General features: G+C 41.7%; 1 protein-coding gene across 1 annotated transcript in view; it reads left to right on the top strand.

The window, feature by feature from the left end:
• LOC147668186 (sialic acid-binding Ig-like lectin 13) overlaps positions 1-20,897 on the top strand; it is a 314,281-nt gene that overhangs the window by 243,689 nt on the left and 49,695 nt on the right. Inside the window, exon 6 of the mRNA XM_086948718.1 lies at positions 812-925. Coding sequence (XP_086804844.1) covers positions 812-925 — 114 coding nt within the window. The remainder of the gene's footprint in view (positions 1-811; positions 926-20,897) is intronic.

Below are 20,897 nucleotides of genomic sequence, written 5' to 3' on the forward strand. Positions count from 1 at the left end.
TGCCTAGAAAGTACACCAACTTCAATTTGTGGTGTACTATACATATTGTTTATTAACGGCAAAAAAATGTAAAGGTACCTTCGAGCTGAGAACTAACCTATATGCTTTTTGCTGAATACGGCCCATTGTTCCCACTTCTTTTATGAGTCAGCAAATGAATACTGGATTCGTGTTGCTAGTGTTTGGTTCAACCTGAGTGGTTGCAAAAGTGTGTACTAAGGAAGTTGGCATGGTCAATTCGAATCCCAGGGGCTTGGCTCATTGGATGTTTCCCAATATGAAATCCATATTGTTTTATGAGCATCATTTCACATTCAGTAATGTTTCCAGTAATTCAGCCTTACCACAGCATTTTGAGAAAATAAATAACCTGCTGCATTTCAATTGTTCTCCATAGTGTGGTGCAAGACTAAGATAGCTCTCTGCATGTTAATAAATATGATCTTCTAGTTATCAATAAACAGTCAACTACAAGATAGACTGAGGACATCATTTCAGGTGAAGGATTATTGCCCAAAATTATTCTGCACTGCTCTGGAGGTAATACCTATCCACTGTCAAGTATGTTCTGCTGGGTATTTTTGGGATTGGCGTTGTCTTATAGTAAAATTCTTCAACTATATTTAGACCTCATTGGTGGTTCTTCTCTGTCTAATTTTAACTCCAGGTTTTAATGTCTGTTATTCATTAGTATGGTCACACTTGCACTTCTATCTTTGCTTGGACGAACAAATCATTGGCATTCTTCCAGGGATGTTGGTTCTGCCCTTTAGTAGTATGCAAACAACTATTCATACTTCCTCTTTTTCAGGAGTATCTACAGCAGCAATCACAGGAATAGTGGTTGCCAGCATTCTGGTTTTGGCGCTACTGGTTGGGGTGCCTCTTTGTGTGACCAGAAAAATCAGGAAGAGGAGCAACACAGGTAAGAGGAGTAAAGTAGGAAAAGTACTGGGGCATTAATTAAGTAATTCAACACACTAAAGCTGTGGGCAATGTACTATTCACGATAATGCTATTAATGACTTAAAGACTTCCCATGACTTACAGTTTTAATGTAGGGAGGTAGATAAGTATACAGTTACCACTGTAAAGGCATTTTCTTTCAGGCTCAATGACCAACACTCTTAGTTTAGTAAAACACTCTACACATGGTGCTAAGCTGGGCAAAGTGATATATGATATATAGCCTTACAGCCATTATTACAACACACCACCAGTGAGAGATAAACCACCTCTAAGTGGGCATCCTACACTCTAGATGATTCAACAATCTCCTATGCTTTGAAGTCTTGATCGAGGTTCGGCAGATAAGCCTCCCTGCTTTATAAACATCCTTGCTACATCAAATTTGTGTACTGCACTGTGTTACAACTATTTAATGTGGGCATGTGTCCAGATATACACTGGCGGATAATATATTGTCAGTAGAATGTTTCTATCCTTTGAGTCCGTTTGTGAATTCTCAGTAATGCTATGCTGATATGTCTATTATGTTTTCAGTGATGTCTTCAATGTTGTCATTTGAGATCTCATCAGTGATGTCACCAATACCAGATGAATTTGAGTGTTTCTTTGTTTTTTTTCCAATAATTCACCTTAGCCTTTGCGTTTTTTGTTTTTGGTGAAGTTCCCAGTTTTTATCTCCATTTAATGTCACTTTAACCTTTGTTTTTTCAGTGGCTTTACTGTTTTTTGTAATCATATTCTTCATGTTGCATATGGTTCTCTTTCTTTATGAAGGGAGACCCACTACACATTGATGAGTCCATACACTTTAGTAAAGTGTAAGAATATTCTTTATTTCCATTCAATAATCCAGTATGTGACCTGCATTCAGGAGAACATATCCGACTGTACTCTCAATAAAAAAACGTAAAATAAGAACTCTAATCATTATCATAACACCAGACCTATCCAAATCTAAAGTGAAGCACTAATGTCAAATATTGGGCAACACCCCATGTCCTACAAAATGGTGAAATGTGGTGGTTGATGATTTTTTTTGTTGCCTTATCTTTCCCGCAACACACCTGCCCTAGTTTGATCTTGTTCACATATTTTCATCAATGCACTGCCCACATGAAGAATGGGCAATTGTCCAATATTTCACCATTTTTAATCCTCCAACTTCACCACAGCCGTCTTTGGCCTTGAAAACATTGAATTCCCTTTTTCTACTATACAAGACAATTTTACACCCACCCAGTCACTAAACTTCACTGTTAAAGACTTCCCAATCAAGTTTGCATATTATAGCTTTGTCAACTTTTTTCTGTCTGCATCCTCCTAATTATCTCAATTTTCGCACCTGCTAGTCCAAGTTCTCACTAACTTGGTTGTGGAAATATGCCCCCTCATCAAAGTATCAAAGATGCCAAAATAGTTTCTCCATTGGGAGTAGCACTTACAGCTGGTGGGAAAACCATAAGCCTTTCCAGCATGGGTTATCCAACACCCACTAAGCATGGGCTTTGCCAAGGTGTGATCAACTACTTGGAGCATCCAACCCTGCTACACCCAGTCATGCAGCACAGGAATTGCTCAAAGAGGCCTGCTTCCAGGCTCTATGCCCAAACCCCACTGCAAAGCAGAGGATGGTCGCATAGTTGGGTAATACTCCCAACCCACCTGGGAGCTACCAACACTGACTGGGCACTGAATTCTGCTGTGTGCGGCAGTGGTTGCATGCTGGGCATGGCCAGAAGCAGGTTCCTGTGCCCTACCCCCTACATGATGTCCAAACTCCGCTGCACGTGGCCTTCTGCACAGAAGGAGTTGGATGCAGGGCGTGGACTAGCACATTTCCTATGGTGTAATGCCCACCCTGTGGCCTAGTTGCCACTAGATGCAGAACCCCATCTCTGCATGCTCTTTGAATGTTCCCAGGAGTGGTTGAGTATAGGGACAGGACTGCAGTTAAGCCCTCTGCCCAAAGCCAAGAAGGGGCTAACCACTGGGAGCAACCACTACAGGGAACTGCCATCCCTCACTGTGCACAGCCTTCAGCCATGCACATTGGGGATTTACCACAGGATGCCCAATCCCCTCTGAACATGGACTTCTATGTAATAAGGGTTGGAAGCTGGGCCTGATATATGGCCAGGTACTGCTCCCAAGGATCAGTGACATAATATTGAGAACATAAATATTGTGATACATAAATATTGGGTCATACATTTAATTAACTTACATATAAAGGTAAGTACACAAATATCACAAAATGTATTTCACACTAATATTGTTAAAAAAAGACAAACTATGTTAAATGTATATATAACTAAACATATATATGTATATATATATATATATATATATATATATATATATATATATATATATATATATATATATATATATATATACTCCTCCAAAAAATGTAAAGTCGCCGCTGTGTCGTTTCAAATATTCTTTATTGTCAGCTGTAAAGTGCTAGACGTTTTTTGCCTGCCCAGTAGGCTAGCTCACTAACAATTTGATGTTCTTCTGCAAACCACTTGCTGCTGAGACCGCCACCGGCCTGTTTCTGCTCAGCCTCGTGCTCCTGTCCTCGCTCTCCCTCCGCTGCCGCACTTCCAAGACCTCGAGTGCTGCCGCTGAGTGGGGAAGAGCGTGAGGGGGTCAAAAGACTACATTTCCCACCAGCCCCTGCAACCGGAAGTTGCATCACGCCACATCGCGCCAGGAGGCGTTCAAAATCAAGCCTCATTTCCCGCATCACGGGAGTACGCGGGGCAGCCAGGGCGAAGCCTGGGCAAAGGGCGGACCGTTTACGGCCGTCCAAGGCTGACATAGGCCGGGCTGGGCCACCCCCCTGACATTTCCGACGGGACACTGATTGCTTGACCTGGGAACGAACTAAGTAAGGTGCTATCACCCTGTTATTTTGATAAAGCCTAAATCTCTATATTGTTTATTACTTAAAGTTCAATCACCTTACTCAAGGGTACTATAGTAGCCACTGGGAGCTAGATAGAGTATTGCGGTACCAACAATGAGTCCCGGGAAAAAAACATTGGCGGGAGGGTCTGTCCAAGGGACCTTGGATCTATTCATAACCAGGGCTGCGAGTGCCTTAGAACGGGAAATAGCCCTCACGGAAAGTCGCTTATCTATTGAGCTTTTGTACAACAAGCGCTCGTCCCTAGGCCTTACACAGCATACTATCACTCCCCCGAATACATTTAAAGAAAAGGGACTCCTTGGGAGAGATTGGTATCCCCCCACAATTGTTAGATCGTAGTGCTCTCACCAACACCAGCAGGGTGTCCGTAAGTGACGATTCGTATGTAGAAAGCCCTATGTTAACTAGCACTAACATCGACACACACCCCAAGTCAACCACAATGCCTAGTATTCAAAACCCACCGGGCTCTGTACAAACAAATAAAAGGAAACGAGGGGGAAACAGGCATAAGGGCAGGTGCGCCAGGTCCTTAAAAACGGCACCAACAGTCACAAGCACTTCTAAAGGCTTAGCCGCAAACCCACCCCAGCCTCAATGCCTTGCTTCCTCCATTGATGTTGATGTTCACTCAAAATTACTTGGAAACTTTGAACCTCTAATCAGATCTCTCATATTATCTCTAGTGGAGCGGTGAAAAAAAATGAACGAACAGTTTGGGAGCATGGAGGAGGAAATCAAATCAAACACAAAAATCCTACACAAATTGGCAGCCACAAAAGTAAGTCCCACTTCGAAAATGCCAATCTCTGATGGGCAAAATACTAATCAAAAAGTTGGCAATGGCATAACATCTCAGACACAGATATCCCATCCCCCCCCCAATCCAACTAGCACACATACAAAAGATGGGGAAGGGAGGGAAGGTGGATCTATCAAGCTGATTAATTCTGTCCCAGAAAGTAAACACTGGAAACCCGCCAGATCCCCAGATAGGGATAAACAAGGAAATTTTCGTAGAGTAGACCTACCACCTGAATCAGCTGCCTATGTTATAGTCCTCACTGGAGTCCCAAAACTAACAGATAGAAGGAAAGAAGGGCACCGCGAACTTAAAAACAAGGTTTTCCATAGGCTCACATGCAACAGGCCTCTACCGTCCAATATAAGTGGAGAGATATTACATGTTAGGAGATTGGGATGGGTTGGCCAGAGGCCAAAAGATGTAAAAGGGGACATGGTTGTCGTAAACTTTAGGGATCGCAGGGCTACCACGAATTTAAGAGATTGGTACTTGGAAAGTGGAGGGGGAGGAATATCTACTAAGGATTTAACATATTTCTACCCCCAATATCAGATGATTAATACACAAGTCCCAAGGTTTTATGCTAAAAGGGGGGTACAAGTCCCAGGATTCAATATTTTAACATCAAATCGCTATGCATTGCTGTCCGGACTCGAAGGGGTGGATTGACGCACAAACAGGATAGCTTGTAAACGACAAGTGCCCGGAGTAATTGATTTACCAATGACCACCAAGGGAACTCATGACTAGGCAAATCAAACCCCTTGGAATGACAGAACACGGGGAAACAGGAACGGAATTGATGCACATTATAGTATGATTCAACTAGACATTGGGGGGGATTCAGGTACAGATGACAATGGTAAATTGGGCAGGACCTTGGAGCTGCAGGTTCTGCAGGAAGAGTTTTGGTTTAAATGGACCTGCAAAAACTCTGGCACCCAAACAAACAAGAAGTCTACACTGTGGATTCATCAATGTTAGGTTCATGTGTAAGCACACCCAACATATTTTCGACCTAATAGATGAAAAAGAGCTAGATTGCCTTTTCATGACAGAAACATGGCTAACACCTAATAGTAACCCGGATGTTACAAACACCCTCCCCCCGGGATTCCTAATTTCCAGAGAGGATAGACCCGTTCAGAGGGGTGGAGGCATTGCAATTGTCCACCATGACACCCTAGACTGCCAGACTTTCCCTATCCCAGGACTCAAAGCGGCAGAAAGCAAAGGCTTCGTGTTAAAGGTGCATGACTCCTTTACTTTCACAGGTGCACTAATATATCGACCACCCGGGGCACATACAGGCTTCACGGAAAGCATCGGAGAAGCCGTGGGCAGCCTTGACCTTAAATCAGCCAACTTTACCATCCTGGGTGATGTTAATATTCATCTAGGCTTCCCCTTAGACCAGGCCACAGTCTGTTTTACAGACACAATGAATGTCCTAGGCCTAAAAATACTTACCACTATCGCCACCCACAAGGCAGGACATATACTTGATTGTATATGCACTAATCTAGAGACACTCATTGTTAAAAATCCACTAGTATTAACATGGACGGATCACAGCTTTGTCCCTTTTGAACTCCCAGGGGCAGCCTACACAGGGCCACAGTGGATAGGGAACGGCGTCCTCCGCAGGAGGAATTTTGTTGGAAAGATCTGATTGAACAGCCGGACTTTCTGACCAGAGCAGCAGCATTTAGACCCCCTCCGACGGGAGAGCCTGACAAAGACAGTCAGTCCTTCAGAAAATGGATTAATACACTTGGCTCAGGAGAGGGCTCGGTCACTCCTAGCCGGAGGCCCAGTAGGAAACAGAGACCCAATGCCCCCTGGTTCTCCCCAACCTTAAAAATAGAACAGAGGAAGGTTAGACCTCTCGAGCGGATGTGGCACCTCAACTATATAGATTCAGACCATGACAACTATAAAGCCGCCCGCCACCTTTATCATGGGATGATTAAAACAGCCAAAAGAGAATACTACACAGAAGCTATTACTAAAAGCAACACCGAGCAGAAAGACATTTTTAACATCGTGAACACCTTCACTAACCCCAAATCCATGCAGAGGGACATTTCTCCCTCCCAAAGTCTATGTGACACCATAGCAGACTTTTTCAATACAAAAATTCAAACACTCATCAAAGATTTCCCCCAACCCCAATCCCAAGAGGGAAACCCGACAAACAGTGTCAACATAAAGATGAGCACTCTGTTCTCCTTTCTACCTGTTAGCCAAGAGGAATCTCAGACTGAGATCCTAAAGCTCAAATTAGGCTCGCCGTTTGACCGCTGCCTTCCACCTGTCCTTCATACATTGATAGAGATCGCAAATCCATTTATCAATAATATCATTAACTCATCACTTAACCTAGGCTCAGTACCTGAGGAATGGAAGCTCGCAGCAGTAAAGCCCCTGCAGAAAAAGCCACTACCTGATCCTGCAATCCTCACAAACCTCCTTCCTACCTTTTGTAAACTGACTGAAAAGGCAGTTAACAAACAGCTCACCGCTTTTTTGGAGGCCAATAACACCTGGCACCCCAATCAAGCAGGCTTTAGAGCTCAGCACTCAACTGAATCAGCTTTAATATTTACATCTGAAACTCTTTGAGCTGCATTAGACCAGGGTAAGAAAGCAGTCCTGGTTCTGCTGGACCTGTGCGGGCTTTCGATACGGTGTCACATACCATCCTGATAAACCGTTTAGCCGCGGCAGGGATCGTTGGAAGTGTGCTGAGCTTGCTTAAAAGCTTCCTAGCAAATAGACGACAAGTGATCATCTTAGGCCAATATAGGTCAGAAGAAAAACTACTAGGAACGGGAGAGCCCCGTGGCTCTTGTCTGAGCCCGACGCTCTTTAATGTATACATGGCCCCCTTAATTGCCCTCATATCATCTTATGGCATAGATACCATATCTTACGCAGATGATACACAGCTCATTCTGGTCATGGAGGACAATATCGGTGAAGCTGAAATGAAACTCAAGAACTGCCTTAAAGCTACGTTCAAATGGATGGACATGAACCACCTTATGTGTAACTCCGGCAAAACGGAGATTCTACCTTTTGGTAAAGGAAATCAATTCAATCCCGAATCCTGGTGGCCAGAGGATGCAATTGCCCCCCCCAATACTGCTCTCTCAGTCTGAAACCTAGGGATCAAATTCAACCCCTCCCTTTGTTTCAAACAGCAAGCAGTGGCCGTAGCAGGGACCTGCTTTGGCATTATAAAAGGGCTCAGAAAATTCTTCGATCTGATTCCCCTCTCAGCAAGGAAAATGGTCACAGTAGCCCTTATATCCTCCCGCATCGACAACAGACTCTATGCAGGGACCAACAGAGAAATCTGCCACAAACTACAAATAGTGCAGCACGCCGCAGCCAGACTGGTGTTAGGATGGAAAAGGAGAACATCAGCCACAGCAGCACTGAACATTGTGCACTGGCTGCCAATTCACAAACGGGTGCTATTTAAAATACTCCTGATCACCTACAGAGCCTTTAATGGGAGAGGACCCAGCTACATACAGAGTATGTTCAAACATTACACCCCCTCACGATGTCTTAGATCCCAAACTGCCAACCTCCTCACCATTCTCAAGTTTAGACTCAAAACGAGAGAAGGGAAAGCTCTGGCAGTTCTAGGCTCTGAAGCTTGGAACACGCTCCCACCACACTTCCGCCTAATCCCCACTGAATCCATCTTTAGAAAGACCCTCAAAACTTGGATCTATACTCTATCCGAAACACAATGTATATTCCTAGTCTAAACTGTACCAATTCACCAGACCCCCGGTTTCAGGTTCTCTTCTAAAAGCGCAAAGATGCTCCCTGGAGTGTAGCCCGCGCTATACAAGAAACGTATTACATTACATTACATTACAATTTCAAAACAGAATATAGCTTAAATCACCCTGTATCCATTAAGATTAAAGCTATCTCCAGGAATTCCCCCATAGGGAGGTATGCACAAACTAACGAGTACATTAGTAATAATGAATCTGCCCAACTATTGGTGTCCTGGAGCATAGCAGGATTAAAGAACAAAATGGCATCCTCGGAGTGGTTAAACTTTATTGACAAGTATACCGTAATAATACTCCAGGAGACCTGGCAGATAGCACCCCAGTTCAGGCAGGATTACTTGAATTTTTTTACACCTGTAACACATAACAAAAGAGACAGGCCCATGGGGGGCCTGACCCCTTGGATAAAGCAGGGTGGCAGGTATAAAATTAAACAAATAAATTCCAATTCCAGTGACATCTTTATTATAAAACTAGAATCTCCTGACTCTAGAGATTTAATTGTTTTCAATGTCTATGCCCGGGGCAATCCAGGAGGCAAACCGTCCGAGATAGTCACCCAGCTGGGCCAACACTTGGATACATTTAATGGCAAGGCAAACCTATTGGTATCCGGTGATTTTAATTGTTCGTTTGAGCCCCTGGACCAATATGATGTTGAACCCCCCAAGGCAGAAGACCACAGTTGGCAGATCCCCAAATTAACCATCCCCCCTATAAAAAGGTGGACACAGGCTGCTCTTCAGCTTAAAGCTCTATGTCTTGAACAGGGCCTCAGAGCAGTAAACGGCAGGTCAAATGCAGATAAAGAGGGAAGACCTACCTTTGACAATGGGTTGAGCACTAGCCAGATAGACTATATCCTAGTTAACCTAGAGTTTTGGTCATCTATCCATGATATGACTATTATAAAAAGAATAGAGAGTGATCACAACACTCTCAGCTTAGAGTTAGCATTATTCAAAGTCAAGGATGATGTAGCCAGTCCGGCCAACATAGATATTTTTCCTACAAATGACACCAGAAGATTAAAATGGGCTGAGTGTCTTCTCAAACAGGAATATATCACTGAAATGGACAAATTAGTAGCAAGTGCAAATACAGATCTTGAGGGATGTACATCCGATGATGATCTCATGTCCAAAGTTGTTCCAAATCACATTACACTTTTTACAAATCTTAGTAAATATTCTATCAAAGAAGTAACTGGACCACGACGTAACGATAAATGGCGGGCAGAATCCTGGTATGGTAAAAGTTGTAGGGCTGCATATAAGACACTAGCTGCAGCGGCTAGGTCGAAAAATAGAGACCTTATACAAGATGCAAGACGCAATTACAAAATGACCCAGCAGAAAGCCAAAAAATCATGGGATGAAAAATACTGGAAAGAGCTTTTTGAAGCCAGTAAACTAAGAAACATGGCTAGTTTTTGGGACCTAGTAAAATGGGGCAAGGGTTGTCATAGGACCTACCCGCAAAATGTTGTCGCTCCTGAAGTGTGGGTGTCGGATCTTAAGACTCAGTTCGCACACACTGATTGGAAAAAAGGGGCAAGCAGTGATATTATCTTTAATCATGTAAATACTACTCCACTTCAATTCAGCCTGAAAGAAGTTGAATACGCCCTAACTACTGTCCCCAAAGGGAGAGCTTCGGGGCCAGATATGATACCTGCGGACCTCTTCCTGCATGGTAGAGAGGTTTGGGCACCGTATATTCCTTTACTAGCTAATGCCATTGCCAAAGGCTCCCCAATTCCAGATATCTGGAAGGGAGCCAAAATAATCCCTATCTTCAAGAAAGGAGACCGTGCTGACCCTGCAAACCACAGGCCAATTAGCCTGATAGCCTACATTCAGAAGGTGGTGGCTAGGCTTGTGCTTTTCAGGATTCAGAGTTGGATAGACGATGCGGAGGTCATGCCGCCACTGCAAGCCGGTTTCGCCCATTTACGAGCACTGTGGACCAGGTCTTCAGATTCGCTACTATTTATTGGAAGTGGGTAGTTCTAGGGGGAGGTACACTCTACGCAGCCTTTGTCGATTTGAAATCGGCCTTCGACTTAGTGCCATGCACCAGGCTGTGGAAAGTTCTCCAGGAGCAAGTCATGCCACCGGAACTCCTTGCCCTTTTAATAAAATTCCACGAAAACAATTCAGGTCAGATGGGGGAGTTAGGCCAGCCCACTGACAAATTCCCAACTGAGAGAGGAGTAAGACAAGGGTGTGTCCTGGCACCGACATTGTTTACACTCTTCATCAACAGGGTTATTGAATACTATGAAGACTCACCTACCGATGCTCCTAAGCTAAATGGAGTCCCAATACCTCTGCTGATGTTCGCCGACGACACCCTTTTAATTTCCAAAACACAACAAGGGCTCCAGAGAGCAATAGGGCATTTTGAGGCCTTCTGTACAGACTATGGCTTAACCATTAATGTATCGAAAACAAAATTCATGGTCATGCACAGACACAAGACCATGAAAGCCAGGGTGTTAATGAATGGGGAGCTCCTTGAACAGACCCAATGTTTAGCTATTTAGGAATCACCCTGGGGTCCAGACTGGAATGGAAACCCCATATGAACTACCTATCTACTAAACATGCACAGTTTGCAGGAGTGCTCCTAAGAGAACTACGATCCTCACCTACACAACCAATAGCTCCGGCCCTAAAAATATATGACACCAAAATACGGGCCTCTGTGCTATATGGGGCAGAATTATGGGGGGCATTTAACATCTTGGCTCTGACAATAGCTCAGAATAAGTTCATGAGGGGCCTTGTGAGGCTTCCCCCATCCACACCGTTGATACCCCTTTACCTAGATCTGGGCTGTCAGAGAATTCAGGATGTTGCATGATTCAGATCGATTGCATACTGGCGGAGAATCTGGGTCACCCCTGAACTTTCTCACTATGCTCAAGCTCTATTAGAAACTAGAGACATGGATAAAGGGAGTAGAATACCCTGGTTCAGAGAAGTCAGCCTGATTTACAAAGCCATGGGATTGGGGGATTCATGGGATAACCCATCACAAAATTATTTTCCGCCACACAAGACCCTTAAAGAGATTTACTAGGCTATGGTAATTCAAAGAGATTTCCAAAAATGCACTGCCCCCACAATAACCTGGGATTTCTTTGAGCAAAAACATATACCGGTCCACGAACCATATTGGGATGTTATTACCATCCCTGATGACAGGAAATTATTACATCAGTACAGCGTGGGAACTCTCCCAATCAACACATTTACCAGTAAATGGACAACTAATAATAATGATGTTCTGTGCCCCTTCTGCACTACACAACCAGAAAGCCTAGCACACGTCCTTTTTATATGCCCTGAGTACATATTTCCACCCTCCAAATGGCTGAGGCCAATCTGTATTCAGAAAGGCGTTAAAAGAGGTACTGAAGCGCTAAGGATATTAAGAACAGATGGTTCTGAAAGCTTGGTAATCGCCATGGCCAAATTTTTTAAATGGATGTGGGTAATTCGCAGGAATAAATTAAAACTACTGAACACTCCATCAGTTTAATCGGGATTTAAATTTTGACTGTATAAAATTGGAAATGTATTGAAATAGTGTGTTTTTAATTCTAGCTTCATAATATTTATTCTCTTAATTAATGTGAATGGAACAATCAGTGGACTAGATTAATTCAGAAGTGTAAATAAGAACCTCCTTTAGATCTTGTAAAATAACAGATGAAATAATCATCCTTTGTCGTACTATGGATTTGATGCTGTGATTTTATCTTTATTCAATGTTGTGTTTTTAAATATGTTGTCTTTTATGACTTGCAGTCGAAATAAAGACTCATTTTGATTTGATTTGATTTGAATAAAGTTTTTCCTATCAATTTAACTGTGTTGAATTACGTGTCACGTGCAGAACTACAAATCAATAAAAAGTGAAGACATACTCGTAGCTTTTAAAACATTATATCATTCAAATGTTGCTGAGCTGCAGTATTGGCTTTGCCTGAAAATAATTAATTGTTTCAAGCAAGCTGAAAAACCATGTGGCTAAATGAATTTACGCTTTGCAGAATTAATTAATTGTGCACTCATTTGTGTTATAAGAATGCGCTTAATCCTGTTGCATTTGGTAAAACTCGAATGACATTTCTAGAAATATCAAATTTCAAAGTAGCAAACTTTACCATTTTGACATTTTTCCATTTAACCATTAGCACCAAATTCTCATTAAGCCAAAGTGGGCCAGAGCCTTAAAAAGCTGTTTTTTTATATTTCTTGCGTTGCTGCATTCTACCAGCTGTGCACAGTGGTTCCATTTTGCCCTAGTGCACCTAGAATCTTTCTTCATATGGAATGTAGCCCTTGGTGGGCACGATCACTTGCACTACTGCTGCAAAAATTATATATTTACACAATCTTATGAGCTGTCTCCTCCACCCGAGTGCTAAATGTTAGGGATTCGTGCTAAATGTTAAAAACAGTTAAAAATCAAGGAAGTCAACAGATAGCAGCACATATATATCTAAAGTAATCAGATTCGCAAATACGTGTACAAGCCTTCTTCCATATTCAGGCCCATAGGGGTCTTAGTATTCAATTTGATAATGTAGCCGGAGTCCAGTCTACGTAAGGTTATTTGCCTACCCCCCTTCCCCCCCTCTATGTTGGCTGGTACAGCATCAATGACAAAATATGTAAGTCCACTTACATCTTTGTTGTGGCAAACCTCAAAATGACAAGCAACTGGGTATACTTTGTCTGCGTTCTTAATGGCTCGTAAGTGCTGTAACACTCGTTTTTGAACTTGAAGAATTGTGCTGCCTACATACCTCAGGCCACAGGGGCACTGAAGCACGTAGACAGCAAACTCTGTTTTGCATGTAAATTGACATTTTATTTTCTGTTCCCTCTTAGTAAACCCTGGAGTGTAACTACGGGTATTTTTACCAAAGGTACAGGCCTTGCATTTAGAGCATTTGATAAACCCGTCCTTTTTTAACTAGCAATGTTTTACTTGCTTTGGAGCTGGTTTTACTAGGTAGCATGTTGCTCACTAAGGCCTGTTTCAGGGAGTGCGCCCTTCTGAAAGTAATGAGGGGCCTCCTTTGTAAATGTTTTTTAGGATAGGGTCATTCCGAATGATATGCCAATGTTTTTGTAGGATCTGTCTCAATTAATTATGTTGGCTACTGAATCCTGTGATCATTCTACACTGGGAATTACTTGATGTTGAACTCATTTTCTTTTTACTGGGTCTGAAAAGTATCTGTTCCCTAGACTGTTGTGTGGTTTGTGTATTGCTGCCCCAATGCATTCTTCTCTTTTCATGAATCTTTCTTTCAAACAGTCTAGATCTGACTACAGATCATCGTACAATCCTCATGGCTCTGAGTCATTCACCATAGGGAATGCTTCTAACCAGATTTTGTGGATGGAAGCTTGTCGCATGGAGCAACGTGTTGCCATATGTGGGCTTGCAAAATAACTTGGTGTGAATTCTTCCCTGTGAGATGTAAATTGTAAGGTCTTGGAAGTTAACCTCTTTGTTACTAATTACACTGGTGAATTTCAAATTCAATTTGTTAGTCTGTAGCTTTCTTATGAATTCTAGGGCACTGATCTCATCTCTCTTCCACACCACAAATAAATAGTCTATAAAACGACTCCATTGAATCACATTATCCTACCACTCCTTTTGGAACAACGATTGGACCACATGCTCCTCTCACCAGCCCACATGCAAATTAGCATAGCTGGGGGGCGAAGCAGGTGCCCACTGCAGTTCCACACTGTTGGTGATATAGATCTTCAATGAAAAGAAAAAAATATTTTCCAAACAGGTAGTGATCATGGATAATAACATTTATGTGTGGTGCCGCATTTTAGCTGGTCTCCCTCCTAGAAAATACTTGACAGCATTCAACCCATCCTTATGCCGAATACTGGTGTACAACGTTGTCATATCAATAATCATGAGGAGGTAGTCAGATTCCCTTGGTATATCATACACCATACATAGAAAGGCCCCAGTATTTTGGATATAAGAAGGGAGCTTCTGAACCAAAGGACACAAAAAGGAATCAACAAACTTAGAAGTGTGTTCGAAAGCACTATTGATTGCTGAAATAATGGGGCGACCTTGGGGGTTTACCATATCTTTGTGAATCTTGGGGATTAAATAAAATACCGGCGTGGTAGGATTAGATACTCTCAGATAGGCCAACTCCTCTTGGTTAATCAAATTACAGCCACGCCTTTTCAACAACTGGTCATTACATACATAAAAACTCTTCAACATAACCTCTTTTTGAATCTTGACGTAATTAGCTCTGTTTCCCAACTGTTTATTTGCCTCAAGCAAATATTGTTTCTTCCCCCACAACACAACATTGCCACCTTTGTCCGCATTACGCATGATGCATTCATCATTGCTAGACAATTTCTCTACTAAAGCATATTAATCTCTAGTTTGCTGCGTAGATGGTTTTCTCTTTGCATGTATTCTTGTTCACAAAGCTTTAACCTCATTGATCACCAAATCATTTTAAACATCTACAGTATCCCTGGACGTTATTGGTGTAAATTTAGAAGGCATGTGATTTTTTGGGCTTTTCTTTCTTTTATAGTTGTTTCCAATTTGCTTAAGCGATCTCTCATTCCACTCAGATACTGCAGACAAGGCTCTTGATCTGCTTCTTTATTAAGTAAATCCATAATCTGTTCGATCTCCGCCATAATTTTAGCCCGGTCTATTTCTGCGTATTTGATTAAAATCGCTAACATCCTACTCGAGGATTCCTGTTTATTATCAGTCTATTCCCTCAACATGTTCGGATTGGGGTCTTCATATGTCGGGGTTACTAGTATTCTAAGGCCCCGGGGGATCCGTTTCACCTGCAAATATCTTTTCAGAGACTTTGCCTCCCACCGTTTTGAGAGTTCTGTACGCTTCAGTTTTTTTAATCGCTTCAGGCGTGCTTGAACATCCGTGATTTTGCCATTGGAACTCACTGCTCCGAGCATTGAATGCACATGCGCTGCTCCGAGCATTGAAAGCGCATGCGCAGGCTCCAGCGCATGCGCAGTTCCAAAGAAGAAGCTGTGATGGGCAAGGATGCACCTGGAATAAGGTAAGTTTTATTAAAATTTATTTTAGGCTTTGAAATATCATTTATTACTGCGGGTGGGAGGAGGGATGGAGGCAGGCGGCGGGTGGGCAGCTGACGGGCGGCGCGTAACGGACTTACCCGGAGGAACAGAGATTGGTTCAATCTCCGTGCCTCTCCGCGTAAGTCTCTTACGCGACTTCCTCCCACCCCTAATATATATATATATTTTGATATGTTGGCTCCTTCTGCCTTCCCCCACCCTCTGCAGAGGATTGCTCACAGTTGCCCGAGCTACGCCAAACGGTAGAATCATTTCCAGGTTGCGATTAATGCGATCACTGACACCAAAGGTTGTTTATTCCAGGTTACGCGTTTCGCTTGACAGGCAAGATTGGTCACATATATGTATATAAAACATACATTTATTAACAAATTAAACAAAGAAATACATTTACTAAACATAATTTTGAAATATACAAATTATATATGATATAAAAATGTTATATAAAATTAAACAAAGAAACAAATATTAATATTACATAGATTTAAAAAACAATAAAAAAGTAGTAACATCAGTGAAAAAAAGCACTGCTTTAACTGCAATGTGTACAACAGTAAGGAAAGCGTTGGACTCCTGTGGGGTAAAATTAGTATTACAATTTCAGTCTGCGCAACAGTAGGGAAAGCATCGGACAGTGGAGAGGTAAAATGTTCCATTCCCACTCCAATCTGTGCAACAGTAGGGAAAGCGTTGGACTCCAAACAGCTAAATCTTATTATTCCCACTCTAGTCTGTGCCACAGTAGGGAAAGCGTTGGACTCCAAGGGGGTAAAATTTACTATTCCCACTCCAGTCTGTGTGGCAGTGGGGAAAGGGTTGGACACAAAAGGGGTAAAAGGTACTATTCCCTTTCCAGTCTGTAAAACAGTAAGGAAAGCATTGGACACCTGATGGGTAAAATATACTATTTCCACTCCAGTCTGAGCAACAGTTAGGCAAGCATTAGACTTCAGAGGTGTAAACTTTAGTGTTCCCACTCCAGGGTGTGCAACAGTAGGAAAAAGCATTGGACACCTCAGGGGACAGATTTACTATTGCCACTCCAGTCTGTGCAACAATAAGGCAAGCGTTGGACATTGGAGGTGAGAAATTTACTATTCTCACACCAGGCTGTGCAATAGTAGGGAAAGCATTGGACTCCGGAGCCGTAACATTTACTATTCAACCTCTAGTCTACGCAACAGTAGGGAAAGCATTGGACACTGGAGGGGTACAATTTACCATTCCCACTCCAGTCTATGCAACAGTAAGGCAAGCATTAGACATCAGAGGTAAAATTTACTATTCCCACTCCAGTCCATGCAACTTTAGGGAAAGCGTTGGTCTCCGGATGAGTGACATTTACTATTCCCACTTCACTCTGTGCAGATGTAGGGAGAGAGTTCAAACAAATGGCATATTTTAACAACCCTATTATTAACCAAAAATATAAAATTCTTAATATAAAAATTATATGTTGAAATTAAAAAAATAAAATTGACAAAATATATAAGTATGATTATTTTTAAAATTATTATTATCAAATTAAAACAAAAAATATTAATTTCCTTAAAATGTCCCGCAAACATAACAGCTCACAATTTAAATGTGATGGAAATAAAAAAAGTATAACACATTTAACATATAATGTAATAAAACAAATGATTAACATATGACTACAACATTTTTAATTTATAACTTAAATAACTTCCCACCCTCACCAACGACCCCGCCACTGCCAGAGCCAGCCTCCAGGAAGGAATGAAAGACGTAGTGGAATGGATGAAGCTAGGCCGTCTGAAGCTGAACTCGGACAAGACGGAAGTCCTCATCTTTGGACCATCCCCCTCCGCCTGGGACGACTCCTGGTGGCCCCCTGCTCTGGGCACCGCCCCCAAGCCCACGGACCACGTATGCAACCTGGGCTTTATCCTGGACTCCACCCTCACGATGACCAAGCAGGTCAACGCCGTCCCATCATCCTGCTTCAACTGCCTGCGCATGCTCCGAAAGATTTTCCGGTGGATCCCCACCGAAACCAGAAAAACGGTCACTCAGGCCCTCGTCATCAGTCGACTAGACTACGGGAACGCCCTCTACGCAGGAACCACAGCCAAACTACAGAAAAGACTCCAGCGCATACAGAACGCCTCTGCACGACTCATCCTGGACATCCCCCGCCACAGCCACATCTCCGCCCACCTAAGAGACCTGCACTGGCTCCCCGTCAGCAAGAGGATCACATTCAGGCTCCTCACCCACGCACACAAAGCCCTCCACGACATGGGCCCCAAATACCTCAACGACAGCCTCACATTCTACACACCCACCCGCCAGCTCCGATCTGCCAGCCTCGCCCTCCCCACAGTCCCACGGATTTGCAGAACAACCACCGGGGGAGGGTCTTTCTCCTACCTAGCGACCAAGACATGGAACTCCATCCCCACCCACCTATGGCTGACCCAGGACCAACTCTCCTTCAGGAAGCAACTCTAGACATGGCTCTTCGAGCAGTAGCAGCACCCCCCTCCCAGCACCTTGAGACCCTAGCAGGTGAGCAGCGCGCTTTACAAATTGATTGATTGATTGATTGTTTTACCCTATTCTCCTACAAACACAAACAAAACACATCTAATATATAATATAAAAAAATTAAGTATTAACTAATTTACTAAATTGTCAATACAGTAAATATTTCAACAAATTGAATAATTAATTAGCAAGCATATATTCGCCAACAAATTGAACGCTCAACACCCAAAATGTAATTTAAAACATATAATTTCACAGTTTACATAATTAATGATCAATTAAATTATTCATAATAAATTAATTATTAATACATTGATTCTGTATTAACTTCCTACCCTACATCCCTACAAACCCAACGGCATGCAAATATAATATAACTTGAAAAATATAATTGCACAATTTACATAATTGATTATCAATTAATTATTTAATATTTAAAAACACGTAATTATAAATAATTAACTACACACTCTGTACCCCTAAAAACCTCAGAACAATGCATAACATATTCAAATAAATATAAACTAAAATACATAGATATTTTAAAAACTATATTTTTCACAAGTATATTTAAAGATTTTAACGGTAGAGATATTTTTGAGAGCAATAGTAAATAATTAGTAATTATTAAAAAAAACAGTAACTTAATTATGAATAATTAACTTACCATTCTGTACCCTTACAAACCTCACAACCTGCTGCAACACTATAAATTACAGTTAAAAATTAAAATAAATTTAAAAATTATTAAAAATGACAAACTTTATTTAAAAACCTTAACAATTATACAAACAACTTATAACTTATAGAATTAAATATAAGCTAAAATACATAAAGATAGTTTAATAAACTATATTTTTCACAACCATATTTCTGTAAAAGTGATTAACAAAAAAATATTTTTGACAGTAATATTACTTACCTTAAAAATCGATATTTTTTTAAATTATATTTCTGAATCAATTTATTTCGGTATCAAGATCTTAAAACTCAATATTTGTGTCCCTCAATATTTTTTACTTGAATTTTGTCCAAATGCCACCACAAACCCATCAAAAGTAGCCAACCAACAGAAGTATCCAACCACTGGGAGTAGCTAACTCCTGCTCTGTTGTTTTCAGTATCACAAGTTTCCTATGGGATGTAACATGGGAATTTCTACCCATCATCTTTGTTGGGACCCACTTGACGGAACAATACAAAAGGAGCTATGGCAGGTGAGTTGTTTTTTTTTACAAAGATTTGTATACATTTATCAAACTGTGCGAAGGTTACTAAAAATGAAAAATGCTCTTGCTGTGGAATCTAATTATAACTATAAATACAGGTGTCACAGAACTTTCATTTTCTGTGCTAATTCTGATAGGTAACTACGCTCTACATTACTGAATGTAATTATACCAAATATAACAGAAAGTTAGAACTTTACACAGAAAGTGTGCTTTTTGTGATTTTGTGTAAATCTGTTTAGCCCTTGTTGAGCCCTTACTGAAGTGATCTGATTTGGCTGAATGGGGTTAAAAAGGTAGGTTAATTGGGTAATTGGTCCCACAGGATTCCCATGGTGCCAAAAAGTTTTCAGAATGCCTAGTCAACAGTTTTCTCCAATCAGCTATTTCAACAACAGAGATGGTCAATTAAAGGACTCATGGACTTGTTTATATGTCCTGAAAAAGTTTCAATTTTAGCATATGAGTAAACATTGTATTAAAGAAGGCCACTGACCGATTGTAAATTGGGACCGTTCTCAGACACCGTGACTACAACCGTCCTCCAGGCCACTAAGTTCAATTAAAGAAACATATCTCGTTTTGCCAAACACCTCTTGTCTCTTGTTTTTTTCAAGGTATTTCATGATCAAGTTACAAAGCCTTCCCTTTTGAGCTATTAGAAGTTAGCCCCTTCAGAAAAACTAGAAACCCATGCATAAACTGCAAGTCACTGTGGAGGTGGCAGACAATACATGTCTACTCGGAAGGTCCACCCACATGTAAATGCGGTGAACCCCGGTAGTGTTGGGGATGATACTCTATCACTGTTGTGAAAGAGTAACTTTACTGCCAAGAAATACATCAATCTCAGTACCTAAATGGCCCAGCGGTTCCTGCTGTCTGTCAATGAGTTAAGCCCATAGGTGGGTGACCTGCCACTGGGTCTGTGCCATTTTATTGAGGTACACAAGCTGCACAGCACTTGCCCACATTTCTGCATCCTCTTAGCAAAGAATGACCTCTTGACAGGTCAGCTGCCTGACACGGGGGGGAAGGTGGTGTAACACAAATAAAATAAGAGCTGAATCCCCACCTGAGAAACATAATATGGGGTAACCCCAATATCCCTACCTCTACTGGGAACGGCCGCTGTCACTATTGTGATCATTATAAACGCCAGTACAAGTAAAATTCTGAGTTGCAAGAAGGTTTATTCTTGAGAAGTATCCTAGGTAAGAAAAGTGTGGCTCTCCCCTTGGCCAGTCCAACAGTAACTGCCAGGGAAGAGAACATCTGGACATAGCTGGAATGTGGAACATAGCAGAACAAGAATCTAAACTCTATAGTGAAAATAGAAGATTACAACACATCCTCTTCTCTTATATAATAAAAACAAAAGGGTGGAAAGAATACAAAAGAGGTGAGAAAAGAAAGAAAAACAAGTTCTGTAGTACATTCAGTACAAAATACATTCTATTTACA

The sequence above is a fragment of the Lissotriton vulgaris genome, unplaced genomic scaffold, assembly GCF_964263255.1.
Source record: "Lissotriton vulgaris unplaced genomic scaffold, aLisVul1.2 SCAFFOLD_1220, whole genome shotgun sequence".
Lineage (NCBI taxonomy): Eukaryota > Metazoa > Chordata > Amphibia > Caudata > Salamandridae > Lissotriton > Lissotriton vulgaris.